This window comes from Numenius arquata, chromosome 1 (genome assembly GCF_964106895.1).
Source record: "Numenius arquata chromosome 1, bNumArq3.hap1.1, whole genome shotgun sequence".
Classification (NCBI taxonomy): Eukaryota; Metazoa; Chordata; class Aves; order Charadriiformes; family Scolopacidae; genus Numenius; species Numenius arquata.
In genome coordinates this window covers 119,357,666-119,377,566 of record NC_133576.1, presented here as the reverse complement: position 1 = coordinate 119,377,566, position 19,901 = coordinate 119,357,666, and the positions used below count along the sequence as shown (strand labels likewise).

The window sequence follows — 19,901 nt, the reverse complement described above, 5'->3', positions numbered from 1 at the left end:
CCGGCATGCACCGCGCCCCACCTGGCTGTACTACAACTCCCAGCGTGCCGCCGCGCGCGCAAGGCATGCTGGGACGGGTATGGGCGGGGCTCTGGCGGAGGGGCGCAGCCCGCCGCTTCCACGTGGTGCGCTGCCCGCCGCGCCCGCGGCCGGGGAGGCGCCCGCGGTTTGCGACGTTTCTTTGCGGCAGTGCGGCTAGGCGCGGGCGCCGTATTCCGCCCCGGGAGACCGGCTGTTGTGCCGCTAGCTGGCGGGGCGGGGAGGGAGCAGCCGGAGGACGGGGCTGGGGAGGGACGGGAGCAGCCCCTGGATGGTCCGCGGGGCGGCTCGGGGGTCTCCTCCTCCTCCTCCTCCTCCTGCTGCCGCCCGGTCGCGGCGGGGCGCGGCGGGGTGCGCGGCTGTCGGGGGCGGCCCGGGGCGGCTCGGGGCGGCGGGCGCTGAAGATGGACTATGACTTCAAGGTGAAGCTGACCGGGGAGCGGGAGCGGGTGGAGGACCTCTTCGAGTACGAGGGCTGCAAGGTGGGCAGGGGCACCTACGGGCACGTCTACAAAGCCAAGCGGAAGGACGGGTGAGTGAGGAGCGGGGGTCCCCTAGCCCCCTCTCCCTCTCCTTTCCCCCCCCAAGACCTCCCCGGTACTCGGCCTGTCCGCATCCTCCTCCCCCGGCCCCCTCCCGCCCCACCAGCCTCTGTGTCCCCCCGCCGAAACGCCGCCCTTTCTTCCGCCCTGCATCTTATCGCCCCTCTCGGTGCCGCGGCTTCTGCCGCCGCCCGGTTAAACCCCGCGTTTTACCGCCCGGGCTGCGGTTGGGTCCCCCCATAGGTTGCTCGCCTGAGCGTTCCCAGCCCTTCCGCGCAGAGCTGGAGCCCCGTTTCGGTGCGGGGAGGCTTGGGAGGGAAAATGATGCGGTTAAGGAAAACGCTTAACTTAACGGGGATTCATTGTGAATAAATGAGTAGTCACTTAAAATGTTCAGCCCAGCCATCACCTTCGTAGAACAGGGTTTGGTTTATTTTTTTTTTTTTTAAATAATGCTCTTTTTTTGGTCTGATTTATTACTTGTAGTCACCATTTTGGGTCTTCTCGCTGGCTGCTTCAGGAACCGAAGTCTGCCGATCCTTTCAGGGCTTTAGACTCCCTTAAAAGAGCTTTTATGTGTGATCAGTTCTTGGTACAGACCTGAGTAAAGGAATTGCTTGACGTATATGTTTTAAAGAAAGATCTAGCAAACTGTCATTTAGGTTTCCCTCGTCCATGACATGGCATCGCTGGCTGAACAGCAGAACAATAGGAAGTAGGGAGCAAAAGCAGCAGGAGAGGCTCGGGCTGTTCTTGTAACAGGTCCTAAATTTTAAATTCCCATTATTCTTTCTCTTGCAGTCTCCTCACAGTAGTGTTCTGTATGTTGGCATTCAAATAACGTGTATTTAAAAAGTCTGGGTGTTCATTTTACAATTGATGAATAAAAAACTTTTAAAGCAGGCTGTGGTCAGTTATGGCTGAAACATGAACTGATTCTGCTTCCATAAGCTTTAATTCTAGAAATACTTTAGCCATTACCTACAGAACAGTTGTAATAGGACTGGTCACACCTTATCTTGTCTGTGTTTTAAATACGCTGATATTAATTGCGGCACAGTTACTTTAGCGTGAATTTTGCTTCCTAGTATGATTCAGCTAACTATTCTTCTCAAATTTTATGTTTGGATCCTTTGAGCCGTTCACAGGAGAAATTCTTATCTTGGCCGAATTCTTTTATTTCTGGGAGGGGAAGGGGAATAAACTGTTCAGTTGCCTCAAGTCTCCTTACATGCAGGCACTAACTTTGCCAGTACACGCAGTGCTGGTTTCATTGCTGGTAAAGAGACCTGCAATATGAAAAATAGATTCAGGTATTGAAAGATATGACTACATTTCTTATGTTTGTGTCGGGCTCTTTGCAGCTGTTCAGCCTGTTGGACTGCAGCAGGGTGCAGGGAGTTCAGCATGTGACACTGGTGAAGCATATATTCAAACATATTTTTGGTGAAATCATCAATCTACTTGGCGGTGTTTGGGAGAGTGTGTTAGAGCTGCTGAGGGTAGTGTCATTTTGAGAAATTTCAGAAAAAGGGAATTGTGTACTTTAAAAATAGATAGGTAAGCAAAGGTGGCTTTAAAATAGAATTTCTTCTTGGTTCTTGGGCATGTACGATTTTAAATTCTCTCCTCTCTTGATAAGAGGGGAAAATCAAGGTATGGTATTTGATTAGAGTTTCCAAAAAAAAAGGTGAACAATATGTGTTGTCTCCTTTTTCTTTCTGTGTCTTACTGTTCATTTAGTGTCTCCTTTCCCTTCCCTTTCCCTATTACTTCCCATTTCCCTTCCAGATTTCTGCAAACTTTCTCTTTTAAATATGCTGTGTAATTGCCCTTGGACAATCACTAAAATATGTAAAATAGGAACATCTGTAGATGCTTTTGTAGGTTATAGTATACTTGTACGTATATGATCTTAAATTACATGGATGGAATTAGAATTGAAGTCAAAGGTTCCCATTTACATTCCTTTATCCAAAGGAATCAATTACATTGCAAAAGCAAATGTTTAATAACATTTTGTTTTGCTGGAGCTATGGTAATGTATGGGTGCATGTTGTATTTTGCAGTGGAGAGTGTGTGAAATGGAGTTCGATGTTTGTATATTGTTATATCAAAATATATATAAAAACATACCTTACATTGTTTCAGCATTCCCCAAATGGTACATACTGGTGGATGAATAATGTGGGGGTTTTTTGTAGTATTTATACAGCTTGAATTTTCTTTACATATGTAGAGTTATTTGCTGTCTTTTAGTTAATTTTAATAATTTTTCCCCTTGAACTTCTAAGGTCAAAGCAAACTTTGTTACATGATCCTAATTCTCATTTTAAATAGCACAAATCTTTTAAGTCTATTAATAGACATCATGATGTTTAGAGTACTTTGAAGAATAGGCTGCAGGACTGCAAATGTTTTGTTAAAAATATTGGGGCAGCTTTTTGTTAAATGGTATCACTTTCTACATACGGTTGTCTAATGAACAGAGGAAACACAAAGAAGAACTAAACGTTAATTGTGTATTCCAAAGCTCTCAGTGATAAAAATCCAGTTTAAGAGTAGTAGGAGGTAGTGTCTGTGTCTTTAGTATGACTGCAATCTTCACCTTTTTTTTTTTTTTTGATTGCCTTACAGCTGCTTCTGAAGTGCAATATGGCAATTCAAAACTGGATAGCAGCTGTGGGTCCTAACTGTAGAAGTTAATTTTATGTCATTAAAAATACAAGGGAACATTTTGGGAGACAGTCCCATAGGTATCTTGATGGAGTGAAACTCCTTCTAGTGAGTGAACGAGATGCTCTGTAGCATGTGCTTTAGTGACCTGATGAGGGTGTGACCTGAATTTCACGCCCTGCTCCAACAAAAAAGCCAGTCCTGCCCTGCGGTGCCCTTTGCCACGAGGTGAGGTTTGGGGTCTTGACTGATCCTCCCTCAGAGGATCACTAGGTGCGGCTCCAGGGAGGTTTTCTTAGAAATTTGCTTTCAAACATGACCCAGCTGAACATGAAATCAGCTGAGTAACAGTGTCAGACGTCGCAGCTGAGCTCTACCTGGTGCACTGCCTGCAGCAAAATTGCATTTGGATCTCAAGTTTTTACTTTAATCCCTCTTATTGTTAAGTTTGTGGTCTCTGCGGTTGAAAAAAATCTTCCTGGCGTTTTGTTGAATGGTGCTGTCTTTTTTTCATCAGTGTAGTACCTGTAGTGGGCTCTAAAACCTGCTTACAACATACCCTATGTGAATTGATGGAGTTTATTTTTAAGCGGAGAGGTGTACAAGGCGGCAATTGACTAATGGCTGACAGCGGGAAGGGAACGCAGGTATGGCATGTTGAACATTAGTCTTCAGATAAAGAAACTGTTGCTTGTCTCTAGTGGTAGTAGGATAGTTTACTTTTTTTTTGGTCTGGAAAATGTCAGTTATTTCCTGCATAAAAGCTGCTTTGCATGCCATCTTGGTGCTCCCTCAACAGCATTGCTCAACGCAGATATTAAACCTACCTATTTGTCTTATGCCAGGCTTGGAAAATATGGCAGCAATTTTTAGTTTGTTGGACTAACATACAGATTTGATTTTTTTTTTTTTAAATTTTTATTCTTTAATTGACCAGATCAGGCTTCTTCAAAGCTCATTAGGAGCCAAGCACTGAGGTAGTAGGACACGAGGGGCTGCTTGTGCAAGCCTGGATGCTGGAGCTGGGCTGTCTGTGCTGGCAGCGTGTGCTGGTCCTGTCCTAATGCCTGAGTGGTACCCAGTTTCCGTGGGATTGATCTTGCACTGCTTTTGTCACTCCCAGAAACTGCAAGAGGTCCCAAACACAAGTGCAGCTGGAGAGTTTTATAATTGCAGCTATTAGAGTTCTGTGTTGGAAATATTGCTATGGATGGAGGGACGGATTCTTTCACTTGGACATATTGGCACGTTGTAATTGAAACAATGAAAATACATTTATGTGCTGGACTTTTCCTTTCACCCTTCAAACATTCAAATCTATATCCACGTTTTTTTCCTTGAGTGTAATGAGTCTAATGAGTTGTGTAAGAAACAGAATGGTGCAAAACTAGTGGATGTCCAGTAAACTACTGGTTTGCTTAATCTCTAATATGGTATGTCATAGTTCCTACTTACTGGTAAAAGGGTATTGCAAGAATGATGATCATTCTCTGAAAAGCTTTAGTGTAAAGAGAAACTGAAGAGATTGAGAGTATTTCCTTTAAAAAAAAAAAAGAAGAGAAGACAGAATGTGTTTAAGTTAGATAAAATAACAAATAGTTTGTGTAGTGTAAAATATGTCAGTGCTGTTCTTGTTTCATAGTATTTGAAGAGGGGGACGTGGAGTTCTTTTAGTGAACAATAAGGTAGTATTTTAATGGAACGTAGATAAACTGCACCACCTGTTGTCAAAGCTAAAAGGTAAGTCAAGAGCTTTGTGTCTGTTCTGTAGCGTTGGCAAGAACAGTCACTTCTGACTTAACTGCTGTAACAAGTTGAATGCTCTCATGCTCTAGAAGTCAGGCTGCTCTGTTAGAGATCAGACCAAGCTCTGTAGTGCATGCGGAGCACACCTTTGTTTACTTTAGGAATTTGGATTTCTTTTTATTTAAACCCTTGGCCCTTCATGAGGTCGATACAAGATTAGTTCCAGTTTTTCTCTGTTAGTGGGTATGTATTGATTGAGTTACTTTAGATCACAGATCACTTATTTTGTCAATGTTTATATCAAACTTTTTTAGTGAGAGGTGTGCTGAGTTTGGGAGTGCCACAAATAGAGGTAATGACTCCAGTGAGAAATTTTACTTGGCAAGAAGTGGAACAACAGATGTGGACTTCTTGGTTTGTTCTGTACCGAGCCTTTGCAGGAGTTGTATCATGAAGTTCAGGCTGTTAGTTTTCACTATAAGGTTACGAACAACTCTTGTTGCATCTCAGTTTTAGACATGAGGGTTGTGGTTTTTTCTTTCTGAATGTTCATCTGTGTTGATTTTCACTCTTTTGAACCAAAGCAGTTGGTGCAGATTTACAGGCAGGCAGTGAGAGCTGCCATGTCGGCATGCAAGCCTTTGGCTTGTGGCTCTTGTGAACAATAGCGTGTAATTCCTAAATGCCACAGACTTTATTTATGTATGTAATGTGGTATTATCTTGTTAAAATGTATGCCCTGAGTCTGTTTTGGATCCATTACCACAGTAGTTAGAAAGTTCCTAATTAAACTGTATCTACATAATGAGGTATGCATGATGTATTGCATGAAGTCTTGTGCTCTTTAATTTTTCTGGTAAACCGCTCATATAATTGTTCTTCCCATCTGCTTCCTTCTCTTCTCACCCGGTTAGGTGGCTCCAAGCTTTATAGGTTTTTAAGGTCATGCTTTTGAGAGAGTCCTGTGGCTCTTGGACTTCATTTGGTGTGATCTTTTGTTATTTTGTCACTGATGTGTTGATTTATTTTCATAGCCAGCAGCAAAGGTGGAGCTGATGCAGCCATGAGTCAGTGTTTCATTCCCGTCTGAAGCCTTTGACGAGCACAGAGAGGAAGGTGTGAGAATAGCGTTGCGAAAACACCAAAGATCTGTATCTGCTTTTATTCTGGATTTATAAATTAGAATAATATATGTAAATAATGGGAGGCGTGTACTGCTGTGTGCTTGGTTTCTCATGAGGGAACAGGGCATAGTTTTTGAGGATGCTGATTATAGAGAAAGTGCATGTCATCAGAGAAAGCTGCTTTCGGCCAAATGATGGTGAGGTAGCCTGTTCGCTAGCTCTTGGGTATTCTTTGATTCTTCTGTTTTAAAGTCTTTTAGAAGTTAAAAAAAAAAAACCAAACCCAAAATAAAAAAAAAACAACCAACAAAAAACCAACCCAACCACAAAGCAATAGAGATGTCCTTTATTAACATTGGAATCTGAAGAACTGTAATTTGCAGACTGCTGTAGCAGAAACTGTGAAAAATCTCCTGTTGCTTAAGAATAGATTCTTCTAGTTATGCTGAAATTTGGAAACTACAGTGGAAACATAATGAAAGTACAGTGGCTCGGATTTGTGTTTGGTGAGTTGTTACTCCAGCAGTGTGCAACAACAGCCAACATGTGATATGCGCTTCACAAGACCTCCAAGTTACAGCTCAGATGCGCCTGTTTTGGCATTAAAAGGTGATTGTTGTGCCACTGTGAGTATCAAATTGTTTATAAAAATCTATCTCTCTGTTGAACATAATGACTTATAAGCCATTCATTAGTGTGCCTGAAATAGCAATAGAAGCAGATCATTCTGAATAGCCAGTTAATACTAAGATGTTTCCATCTTCCACCAAAATAATTTTCCATACACAAGTAGGAGCACAATGAGAGGCAGGACATAAATTGAAAATGTCTGGGTAGCAGCATCTTCTAAACAAAACACTTCTTCCTCTCCCTGCCCTTCCATCCCCCAATGGCTTTCTTGGAAACAGGATTCTGTTCTAGAAAACTACTATGGATCCTTATCATTATGGAGTTGTGATTACATGGAATGGAGACTGGGCTGCTGTAGTTGGATGAACCGAGCATGTAAGGCAGCGCATGTGCTGCTGGTGTCGACTGTGTCTTCCCACCTGGCTGTGGTTAATACTGTTCTGTGCAGCTCTAGTTCCAGAACGGTACTGTCTCCTTTCATCATCTTTTATTTGGATTTAAACATTAGTTTAGTGAGAATTGGAAAGTAGGATCATAAGTATTGGTCCGAACAATTGGCAACCAGTATCTTTTTTTCTTTTATTTAGCAGAAATACTGGAGTGCTGGGCTAGAGTTCCAAAAGAGGTCACCTCATACCCTTCACAGGATCTCCTTTGTTCTGTGCTGGCAAAAAGAGTGCAATCTTCAGTCTTTACCATTTGCCTGGTGTGCTGTTTTTTCATCTTAGGATAAAATGTTTGTCTTGTCTATATTTTTGCCGTAAAGCCTCTTTTTCAAACTTGGCTCTGGTTCTTAATTCCAGAGGATAATCCTTTTGTTTCGAAGTGTGATGTTAATCTGAATTTTCCCACAAGAGTTTGTAGTATGAATGATAGGACTTCTCTGGCTTCCTTTCATAGCTGCCTTGGAACCAGCAGAGTGTGATAGTTATTTGTCGCAGTAGTGCTCTTATAGGGTATGCTGATTGGAGGTGGGTAGGAGGGACAGACTTAAATAACTGAATGGTCTGGTAGTGTGTTGTCTTTGGAGAGTGTAAAATAACAAACCAAAACAAAATCCCCCCAAAACAACCAAACCAAAACCCAGAGAAACAAACAAACAAAAAAAACCCCAAACTAAAAACCCAACCAAACAAAAAGTTACATTTTTTTAAAACAGAAGTGGCATTGGTTACAGATGGACAATTGAAGTTTCCCAAATAGTCCTTTTTCCTCTAGACTCCTCCATATGTAGAAAACTCCTGATTTCCAGTGTCAAGCCTAATGCCATCATAGTTCTTGCACACATTATGCTAGTATGAACTGAATATGAAAATAATAAAATGGAAGTGGCTGGCAAACGTGAATGACTACAGAATGTCAAGACTGAAAGCAAACTGTAGGGGAGAGTTGGTACTTGCATTTGTTTGGATTTAATTGTCCCCTCTTGTATGTGCTAAAAATGGGCTGTCGTGCATCATGTACTTTTTAGCAAGCAAGAACTTTTTTGATGGACTACTGCAAAATGCTGGGAACTGTTGTGTTGCATTTTTCAGTCACGTTGGAGAATGATTACTGTCTGGTATTGTATACTGTTTATGTTCACAAACCTCTGAAAAATTCAGAGGGAACTTAAGGGCAGAAGAGACTGCTCCATTTCCTTGCCCACCCACATGAAGGCTGCATGTAGTTATCAACAATGCCCAAATGAGTGGACTTCGGAGTGATGTTATGTACTAGAAGTAAGCAGTGGAGATGAAAGGCAAACATGGGCTATCCATGGATATCAAGATGTCTAGTGGCATGCTGGAAGCAACGTACTGCCCTGTCTGCTCCTGGGATGGTGGTGCAGAATACGTACAGTTGAGTGCACTGAAAAAAGTGGTGGATGCTCTGGGCCATGCATTGCTAAGGAAGAGGAGGTGAAACTGGAGCTAAACTGTTCTTCAGGGGAAGGTAAGAGGAGAGGTAGAGGTGGCTGGAAGGTTCTGCAGGGTTCAGGTCGGAGTTTGGGCATAGCATCTGCATGGGAAAACACACATTTGTACATTCTTTGGCAGTGGATTCTTTGTGTTAACAGTCTGGAGACAGGGAAAGAAACTATGGAGTTGGAAACTTCACGGGGGCTGAAATCAGTGTTCAGTGTAGAGTATCGTTGGGTTTCTGTCTCAGGGAACGAATAGGGAGGGAGAGATGAGTCAGGAAAATGGGTCCTGGAGGTCTCATGGACCAAGAGGACAGATCTTGCAGCTGTTGTTTCCAGCGCTGAGTTTTGAGAATCTTGATAGAAATGGTGGAAAACCCCTTGACCTGGCCTGGAAGGAGCCCCTTGCATCTGAGAGCAAGAATAAAATAGTAGCATTAAAAGATGAACGTAATCTTGTGCATTTGAAGAAAAGTACTTAGAGAACAAAAGTTCAGGTAGATAAACAGGTAAGTGGTAAGTACATACAGTGCAGGTAATTTGTACTGCAGTAGCAGTTCCTTAGTGAGCTGGTTGAAAGCAGATTTTGAGAAAGCAATTCCTCATAGCTGATAAAATGTTTTGGTTTGGGTTTTTTGTTGTTGTTTTTTTTTTAAAGGTGGTGGTGGTGATTGTCTCCTTGCTTTTAAGGGTGAGTGTGGTGAGGCTCTAACATGTTTCATGCTTCTACAGCACCTTTGTTGGCCAGTGCAGATACTAAAAGAATAACCTGTAGTTGAATGAATATCCTGGTGTATTCCTTAACCTTTTTGCTGATTTTAAACAATACTGTTTGTGGTCTCTGCATGTGATAACTGTTCTGTGGAAAATACACATTTCAGGTATTTCTGCAAAAACATCAGAAATGTCTTAACCATAGGAAAAAAACAGGAAAGAATATTAATTTTACAACTACACATACTGATGACCTCCGTATTTCTGAAACTGGGTTAAAACCCAACGAGTTCTGTGGCTGAACAGAGTCCTTGTATAAAGAGATCTGAGGTACTAACTGCTTTTGAGACAGTAGAAAATTGAAGATGGACTTGCAGCCTTGCTGTCTTAAAGTCATACAGGCTGCACTCCTTCTGGCTGCAACATTTTGTAGCTTGTACAGTAGTTGTGGAAGTAATGGCATTTATGAAACTTAATTTTATTTTTTTTTTTCCTCTCCCCAAGGTTCTTTGCTTTATTGTGGAATTATGCATTGTCTAAATGCAAATGCAGACTGGAAGTATGCTTGTAGCTAGGGCTTTTTCCTAGGATGAGGTAACTAACATGTGCAAAAGTTATAATCTGCATGCCTTCTGCCAGTCTGCTACCATAAAGAATCTTAGATTTGATCAGCTCAAATGATTTGAGGTAAGAATGTTGTGCTTTCTGGGCATGTGTTGGGAGAAGAAGAACTGCCAGTTCTTAAACATTTGAAATATGACAAAAGGGCCCATGCTAAAGGAATGTCAAATCTCATTTAAAATTCTCATTTTGAAATTGAGTAAGCCTATGAAGATTGTTTAATCAATATATAATTGGCTCTCTCATTTATGCTTGTTTAAAATATTAACAAAGCAAGCCAGCAGTTTGTTTTGTAATATTATAAAATACTCAGAATTGTGGATTCTGACTTCATGTAGATGATGGTAATCAATTGCCCCTCCTCTGGTAATTTAAGTCTTCAAAATGCTCTTTAAGGTTCAATACAGAATTTGTCTACGTTTGTTCAAGTAAGGTAGCGAAGCTGAGGCAGGAACATCAAGGTACTTAACTTTGTTGCTAATAAAAGGCTTTCTTTTGGGTATCCCTCCACTGTAAAGCAGTGTCAAGTTTAGAGTAGAGAAGCCCATCTTGAATGAATGGATGGGAATAAGGTTTCAGTTTCAGACTTCATCCTGGAGTGCTCCAGCTCTCGTGCTCCTCTTCTCCCCCCGTAGCCCCCCCATCTTTTCTTTGAGAGCTTGGCAAGCAACGCTGCATGTTACTGCTCAGTGCAGGCTGATAACCATGCAGGAGGGTTTTGTGTTCTGGCTGGCCAGCCTGCTGTTCTCTCTTGTCTTCTCCGAGGCTCAACAAATGGTTTCTGAGACCTTGTCAAGCCCCCATAATAGCACATTGGGAATTACAGCATAGCTTTTATTCCTAGCTACAATTTTTTAAGTACAAGGCCACTTGTGAACTAGTTGCTAACTTTCGTGTATTGTAGGCTTCCCATTTGAGAAATAGTGATTTGAATAAATATATTGAATTTCGTACAGAAGCATGTGAAGTATTTAGTAGCTGTATAAGCTACTAAAGGAAAGGTACTGGAGAGACAGTTTAATATTCTGGGTTTTTTATGGAGAACTTTACTGATGTTGCCCAGTTGCATGTGTTTTGCACGTCCTAGTGAAAGATTGACTTAAGCATGTGAAGATCGGGATGGCAAAAAGTTCCTTGTAAAATTATGTGCACTATTTGAGCAAAAAGATACTGCTGTTTAGGCAGCAGTTTGTATTCAACTGGAGCTGAACTACCTTGTGTGGTAAACGGTAATATGGCAAAACATATTGTGCAGTCAGTTTAGAATTTGCAGGAAAAGAACTATAAGCCAGGATTGAAATTGCAGATATTTTCTTTAAAGGACAAAATGTTCAAGAGAACATAATGATTTTCTCAACTACAGATGATAGCCTAAACATCCAAAATTAAAATTAGTCTTGAAAAAATGCACATGTTTTGCGAACAGGGAGGAACACAACTAAAGGTCATTGAAACAATCTGCCTGTTTTTCTGGGAAAGCTCCGTGCTGTGCGCTTGTAACACCTTGCATACAAGATGTTGACATTTGAATAAAGGACACTGGAGAGTTGCACTAAAAAAGAAGACTCAATTCATTACTGCCTGTGTGAATAATACCTGCGGCTGAGAACTTGGAATACAAAAGGATGTGAATTGCAGCAACCCCCTGAATTTCACCTTGTGTTTTTGGCCAAAGTGTGTTTTCTGGGAGCGGAATAGCCTTCCCACTTTGAGGGGGAGCCCTAGCTGCAGGTGTACTTTCAATGACAGTTTGCATTCAGGCACTGGATAATCCCACAACAAAGCCTTGGAAAGTCAGGTTTCATCAACTCTGTCATTCTCAGGGAACTACTGTGCAAGGTCTGGAGCAGAACAAACCAACTGGAGCAACCTCTACCTGGAAGGGCTTCAAGAATGCAAGGCGGCAAATTTGTCCCTAAGCATAATTTGAATCTTATTTAACTTTTTGTATGTGAACTGCTTGGACTTCAAATTCTCTCTTTTCTTTTTGGGTGAACGTCAATCCTGTTTAAGCAGGGTTGAACAAAACAACCCCTCACAACTAAATGTGCTAGCAGTGCCATTCACTGTTATGTTAATTCAATTTTATAAAAGCTCAACTGGGAGCTTATCTGACTCTGCCAGATGAGTGTCAGATACTGAAAGACTCAAAAAAGAGTAGCTATTGCGACACTCAAGGTTCTATAGGTGGAATTCCAGGCAAATATAGGGGTGAAAAATAATGTTAGGGCTGCATTTCCATCTGCTTGACTGGTTTGCCTGTGCTGTGTGAGATCAGAGAGGTTGCAAAGCAGAAAATATAGCAATGAACAGCTCGTTAGCCTCATTTCATTTAGGTGGATGCTCTGTCAGGGAGGGATGCCAAGACAAAACTTTGGGGCAGTGAGTAGCTACTTACTGGAACAGCCACAACAGGAGAATCAACTGGGACTCTGTAGGATGAAAGAGCAGATTTAAACTGTTAGTACTGAGGGTGGTCTGTGACAAACATGGTTTGTACTTTGCTCTTGGAAGGATGCTGAATCTATATAAGGTTAAGAAATCTGCTACTTCAGTTTAAAAAAAAAAAAAAAAGAGGATAAAGGGAGATGGTGGTGATGGGAGGAGGCTTCTTAAAAGAGAGCCAAGAAGGTGCAATGTTGCAAGCTGCTCGGGAACCATTTTTGAAGCCTCTCTGGGCTCTCAGTGAGTATGTGTCACTCATCTAGACACACTGCAAAACCATCAATTAAAAAAAAATCTGACATGGCCAAATAGAATAAAGGAAGCCCTTGGGAGTGAGAATATGTTTGAAAAATTAAGTCTTCTGTGAATGGTGAATGTAGAAAGGAAGGTAAGTGATGGTAGGCTAAGTGTAGAACTGTAGTGCAACAGCCCCCCTTGGCAACCTCCACCTATATAAGCGTTCAGAAATATACACAAGCTCCCCCTGTCCCTCCCCAACCCTGAGAAACTTTTTGAGAAGGGAATGAAATTAATTTTCCTTTCCCCTCCTCCTTTTCTGGTGCATCAGTAGCACAATGCTATCTGTAGCACTGGGGGACCAGTGAACTATAGAAGGAGTGTTAAGAGAAGATGAAATGACAGCAGGAGAAAATATTTGGTTTTGTCTGTGCATTGTGAAAAAACTTAAAGAATCGGAGGTGAAGGAATGAGTCGGGGGATCTGTCTCAAATTGGAGCGTTTGGGGAAGCAGCTGTTTGAACAAACTCAAGTGAAGGGTAGTCAGTTGTCAAGATGAGATGTTTTCACACATCTGAAGGAGTTCAAGAGTGAAATAAGCAAATTCCTCACCAGAAGGTATAACCCAGTGCTTTAAATTGTCTCAGCCATAGAAGACTGGAAAGGGGCAGTGGTGAGATCAATTTTTCCAAGGAGTTATTGAAAGAGTGGAAACTACTAACTAGTAAGCTGAACCAAGAGCAGGGATCATAGACTCATGAAAGGTCCTGAGGTCAAGAGACAACAGCCTTATGAAACATGTTCAGCATCTCATAAATCTATTAAAATCCTTTGATGGGTTTAACATAGAGGTTAAGGCAACACAGTTGATGTAATCTGTCTAGATTTCCAAAAGGCATTCTGTGAAGTTCCCTACTGAAGACTTAGCTGAAAATAGACATGGTCCTTCTCCAGATAGAGAAGTTAGTTAAAGATGTGAAATAATGGGAAGAGGTCATTAGTGGTATCTCTTGGGAATCTGTGCTGCTCAAAAGTGTTGTTTGGAAATCACTTGTCATAAATAGTTGGGAAACCGCTTTGCTGCTGAGAGAGAGTTACTTGGGATAGTGAAGGCAGGGACTGATTGTGAAAGCTTGGCCCTCAATATCACAAAGTCCTTCTCCAATAATATATCATGCTCAGTGAAGTGATGTGTATGGGAAAATGGCCTTTTTTTTTACTCACACAATGGTAGCCTCTGAATTTATTATTACTTAGGAAAAAAAATTTATAATGACAGTTTTGTGAAAGTGCCGGCTGAGTGCAGGTAATTGTTCAAAAGCAGAGAGAATCACAGGACTTACTAGCAGTGGAGCAGAGCACAAAGCCCGGTGTCATTGTTGCTGCAAATCCTGTTTTCAGTATTGTAGGTGCTTCTAATTCCTTCATCCCAGGTGGGGTATAATAGACCTAAGGCGGGCCAACAAGGATACTTTGAAGTGTGGAGCAGTGTCTATGAAAACGTCAGTCGTTCCCATAGACGAGGACTCTTCTGTATTTGCGAGAGTGAGGGGCAAGGACTCAAATCCTGAGTGTCATCGAGAAGACAGGAAACAGTTGTTCAGTGACTGGATACATTTATGAAAGATAAATCTGTTAAGGGCTATTAAATAAGAAAATATCTGTGAACCTGTAGCTCCTACAGTAGTATGTTTGTGACTGTTAGGCAAATTTATGACTTAAGGCTTCTAATCATAAAAATTTTTTTAAACCAGCAAGTATGTAGTTTCCTCCCTGTAAACCAAATAATTTCACAGATTTGACTACTGAAGAAAAATATACCAAAAATACAGGTTAATGAAATTACGGTTTTCTGAAGTTTAGACCACTGTTTTAATCCTGCTTGTTTGCTTTTCAGAACAGATTCTTTGAAACCGTGTGCTGTCTTTATGCAACTTCTAGTTTCTGAAGTGGTACAAATGTTGAGGTGACTTAAGAGCAATCTGAGAGAAGAAGGAAAGTGCAAATGAAGTAGAGCCATGTTTTACTTTGTAGGGAATTTGCGTATGTACCTTGTGTAGTGCATTAAATAAAATACTGGTGAGATTGCTGTGTGCTTTAATAAAGCAGCTCAGAGCTTTGAGTCCGGAGTGAGGTATTGCTGCCCATCAGTGTAGAATTTCTTAAAGCATTGCTATTGGTAACTACTCTTCTCATAGGAATAGTCTTCATAATTGTATGGTTTAAAAATCTTTGTTTCTAGGCTGGCTGTCAAAGGATAATTTTGTGGGAGAGAAGAGAGGGGAGGATGCTGAACCTTGCTTCTATGGAAGTTCTGTGCTGGAGTTAATTGCAGGGCTGGCTGGGTGGGGGGTTGGTTTGTATTATTTTTGGGTCGGTTTTTTTTCTTTTTTTAAACTATGACCAGCTGTACTCCTGGTGATTTTACCACCACCAGAAAGTGAGGAGTGAAGTGTGGGGCATCTTGCTTTTCTTCTTCATCTCTGATTTTCTGTACCCATCCCCTCCTTGTCTTTTCTCTTACCACATACTTTGGTGCCGATTTTGATACTCACTGTGTCCCACTGGAGACTAACAGAATTTGTTAACCTGGGAACAAAGAAATGGATAACTATTTGCTGAATGCAGGAGGTAAATCATGTCATGGAGGAGCGTGGGACAGATCAGAGCTGATGTAAGGGGAGGGATTTTCTGGCTAGGAACAGGAAGGCAGAGATGTCAAGAAAAGGCTTTTCTTCTGACAGCAGCAATTTCTTAGATCAGAAGAACCACATGTACAGTGTATCATTGAATTTACTTGCTTACTTTGAACTTCTTGCCAAACTACATGTTGTGGTGAAAGGTGTTAATTTAAAAAAAATCAAAGAACAAATGGAATAAAGTGAATCAGTAATTGCTGTTCACCACATAGTATCAGCTGTCTCAGAAGCACTAGTGTTTATTGGCTTGCTGTTAATGGTTTTTTCTCCAGCTGTGGGAAATGACCTTTTCTTTACCCATGAAAAGGTCTGATTGCTGAAGGATTTGTTTTGAAGCAGAAAATATTCTCAGCATAAGCCTTCCTATCTGATAAGAATAATGATGCTGTTCTGGCACAGCAGTTATGCCATGTCCTGTAAGTATTTTGTGGATGGAAAAAGTTAGACCCTTAATAAAAGTTAGACCCCTAATAAATTCAGTCCTGTTAGTGCATCTTCCCCTGCAATAACTTCTTTCTGTTAGCGTTTTGGTGAGTAATGCGGCTTTTTATTTTCACATGACATCTTATGAATTTAGATCCGATTCCATGAAACATGCTTCAGTCACAAACTGTGTTCCTTGTACTCTTCTTTGCTTTTGTAAAGGTTTTTTGTCTTAAAGCCCCCCCATCTAAAAATTGCATACTAAAGTGGCAGCAAGACTTAGTCACGCTGAAGCATTACATTTCTTTCAGGATAAAATGTATGTTTCTGAGGAGGGGGGCTAGTAGCAACAAGAAATAGCACAAACTGGCTTTTTCTTCCTGCTTCTGAGTGCTGTTTTTTACCTTTTTGCTTTTTTTGTGTGCATCATGTACATATCTTTAAAAGGAAAAAAAATCCCTAACCATGCAAACTTGTTAAAATGTTACCTTAGGGATAAGTCTTTACATTTTTTATTCTGCCAGGTTAATACTTACATTTAAATGTGATCTTTCTATCAGTCCTTCTTTAAATTAAATTTTAATTCAGCTAGAAATTATCGACAAATTATTGAAGATGATTGCTGCCTAGCATAAAGATAGTAATGTATTTTTGTTATGTCTCTGGAAGAAAGAGGAAAAGGGAAGAACAGCAGGGCAATTACAATTACATATGAAGTTTCTGTCAACTTCTCAGAGTTTTGCAATTTATTTAAATATAATGAAATAACTATACAAACGCTTCCTAAGACTCACCAAAACTAACTGTGATCATACAGTGCATTGATTGAAACTTGGATCGATGTAGCTGTAATCTGCGACAGGACTTTATAAAATTAAGGGCTGTATTGATTAATAGGAGTGGTTGCTCTGGATCATACAAAGGTCCATCCAGCTGTCTTTGACAGTTAACTCTAGCAGATCTTTAGGAAGTAAAGTAAGATGGGCAAGCATGTAGCAGGTGCTTTCCTGCTAATACATTTCTCCTTCATCTGTCTCCAGAATTATGATCTTAAGGTGAAATTAAAATTTGGGGTCCTGGATTTACACTGTGGTGCTCGCCTGTAGTTGTTCTTGCACTCTTTAGAAGCAAAAGAAAAGGAACTTTGGAGATAAAGGATGTGATGCATGGTGGTGTTAGGGTTTCTTTTTTGGTTTTGTTTGTTTGTTTATTCTGGGTTGGGGTTTTTTTTGCCTTATGCTGATTTTACTGTATTTTAGTCTGTTGTAGTCTCTCTATGAGACCAGGCAAAATGTAGCTGATCTTACTGCTAACAGTTACATACCAATACCATTTGAGAGTCCCAGCATCTCCTGTGGAAATTGTTCCTGTTGGAGAAGACGGTGGCTTCTCAGAGGCTGCACAGCTACCGTGAGGGTCTTGACCAGCACTGACTCTCTGGGTGGCTGGTGGTGTTGGCCGGGCAGTGTGCTGCCTGCTTCCTCTTCCCAGCTGCTCATGTGGAAACCTGGATGCTGGACCAGCTCTGCTCCGGGCTGTGCACCAACCTCTGGGATGCATTGTTTGCAGGCGACCGATCCAGCTCCTGCTGACTCCAGGCAGTTGTTCACTACGTGTCTTTTTAAACATGCTTCTGTGCATTTTTTTGATTCAAATTTTTCTTGCATGTCTCATGTTTGAAATTAGAGAAGTAAACAACACTTGGTACTGTAGAAATATGGAAACACTCTGAAATTTCCCCTTTGGGAGTGAGCAGTGTTACAAGTGTGTGAAGCCATAAAGCACGTACTGATGCCGGCAGCCGCATTGTAACAGGTGCAATGCACTGTTTGTGGTGGCAAGCACAAATATATACGAAGTCATGCTATTTTATGAACTGTATTTATCCTTGTCTGCAGATTAACTAGTACCGACTCTTTTTTTATTCTCTTCACCTCTTCATGGAAAGCCTTCACAGGTAACTTCATAGAGGAGAGAAGAACAGTTGTGAACTACTCTTTTGAGCTGAAATCCTTGACAAAAGCTTAGACTCCCAGCTTTTCTGGCTGGATTGCATTATTAAGATCCTTTTTCATTTATTTATATGTAAGAGGCTTTCACAACAGAATCTGCATTTTTATCTGATTTTTGTCAGACATCTTCTGTGAAAGGAACAAGCTAGAATCTATGATGGGATAAACTTTAAGCTGATTTCAAATGCATTTAAATACTCTGGGCTTGAATAAATCTGAACTTTTAAAAATAGTCATGCTTTGGTTGTGTAGCAGGCAGTTTATAACAGAGAAGATAATTTTAACCTATTTTCTGTAGGTTTAATGCATGCTATAGAACTGTCCCATTTTTAAAAATGTTTTAAATTTAATTCAAATGAAGAAGCAGTAATTTGAGCTAATATCTATCTTCTGGTCTTGCTTCATCCAACTTGTTTTAGCTAATATAACTGAAATGTGTTTTTTGTTTGTCTCAAAAGTCCCTCTCACAACAAGTGGCCCTTGGAAAATTAAGTATTTTTAGAATAATCTTATTTTGGAAATTGTTTACTGATGCTCTGTGCATTATGTGTAACTAAAATAACCCTCAGACAGCTATAGGTGAATGACATAATCTTAGTTTATATTGTTTCCATATTTTGAAAAGGTCTATTGTTTTAGCAATGGTGAGCGGGTTTAGTTAATAGAATATTTCTGCGGCAGATGTAGAATTTAGCTGCAATCTGGCAAAGGTGGGTCTACTGCCTCAAGCTGACATGGAAAGAAAGTACTAGTTAGAAGATGAACTTCATCCTGAATGTGGAAAGAAATGGCTGCACCTCTGCTATGTCTGCTTGCTGCCTTTTGATAGCTCCAGTGCTCATCTGAGCATTCAGCAGGCCACTTTAACTCACTACTGTGGCAGAAAATGTACCAAACAAAAAATTAGAAACACTTTTTTGCTCTCTGAGTAAACTCATCTCCATCTGAAAACGAGTGCCTGGGCTCTAGTGCCAAGGACAGGAGTGTGTGTGTGGATGAAGATGGGGTTCTGCAAACCATTGACTCAAAGCAAGATATTGTGTGAAACTTAACTGTTAGTTTTATGTTCTTTTTATCAACACAATTGTAAAACATTAGAATGTTTTACCCAGCAGGTTTTGTAAAAATGGAAGTACAAAAAGATGAAGTAGTTTTCATTGCATCACTGTTAGCTCAGATTTGTGTTTTTTTTTTTTTTTAAAGAATGACTTAGAAGATTTTGTTCCTTATTTTAGGTTTACCTGAACGTATAGGGTCAGTGATCAGACTTACTGTGTGTACTAATTAGTTTGACTAAAGTTTTGACCTAAAATGTGCTTTGTGGGAAGTCAGGTGCTTATAATGCAATTTCTTAGCTTTTGTACCAATTAGTAACAATTTTTATTCCTATACAACTTATTGTCTGCTATTTGGCTGTTACCGTCTATCCTCACAGAACTGTTGTATCTCATCCTGCACAAGTATAAATTTCCAGCTTTGTACGTTTCAATGTATGCAGTGATAACCACTGGGTTGCATACATTTGAACATTTTACAATTTGAAACTTTTTTTCAGTTTTGGCCAGTTGGACTGTGACTATAAACCCAAGTAAACTTAATACTTTGGTGCGTTCTTCAGTTATCGAGTCTGTATATCATGGATGTGCTTGTTGAGGCTTAACCCCAGTTGGCAGCTCAGCCTCACACAGCCTCTCGCTCCCTGCAGTGGGACGTGCAAAAACTCATGGGTTGAGATAAAAATAGTTCAATAGGTAAAACAAAAGCCGTGCACACAAGCAAAGCAGAATAAAGAATTAATTCTTCCCATCAGCAGGTAGGTGTTCAACCATCTCCAGGAAAGCAAGGCTCCATCCCATGTAGTGGTTATCAGGAAGATAAACACCGTAACACCAAACTAACAGGTTGCCCAGGGAAGTTGTGGATACCCCATCCTTGGAACCGTTCAAGGCCAGGCCAGCTGGGGCTTTGAGCAACCTGGTCTAGTGGAGGTGTCCCTGCCCATGGTGGGGGGGTTGGAACTCGATCATCTTTAAGGTCCCTTCCAACTCTAACCATTCGATGATTCTATGAAATGCCCACCCTTCCTCCAC

General features: G+C 40.9%; 1 protein-coding gene across 2 annotated transcripts in view; it reads left to right on the top strand.

Annotated features, from left to right (window-relative positions):
- Nucleotides 1–443: 443 nt before the first annotated feature.
- Nucleotides 444–19,901, top strand: part of CDK8 (cyclin dependent kinase 8) — an 84,427-nt gene continuing 64,969 nt past the window's right edge. For both annotated transcript variants that reach the window (XM_074146200.1, XM_074146192.1), the window contains exon 1: nucleotides 444–571. In XM_074146200.1, the coding sequence (XP_074002301.1) occupies nucleotides 444–571 (128 nt within the window). The remainder of the gene's footprint in view (nucleotides 572–19,901) is intronic.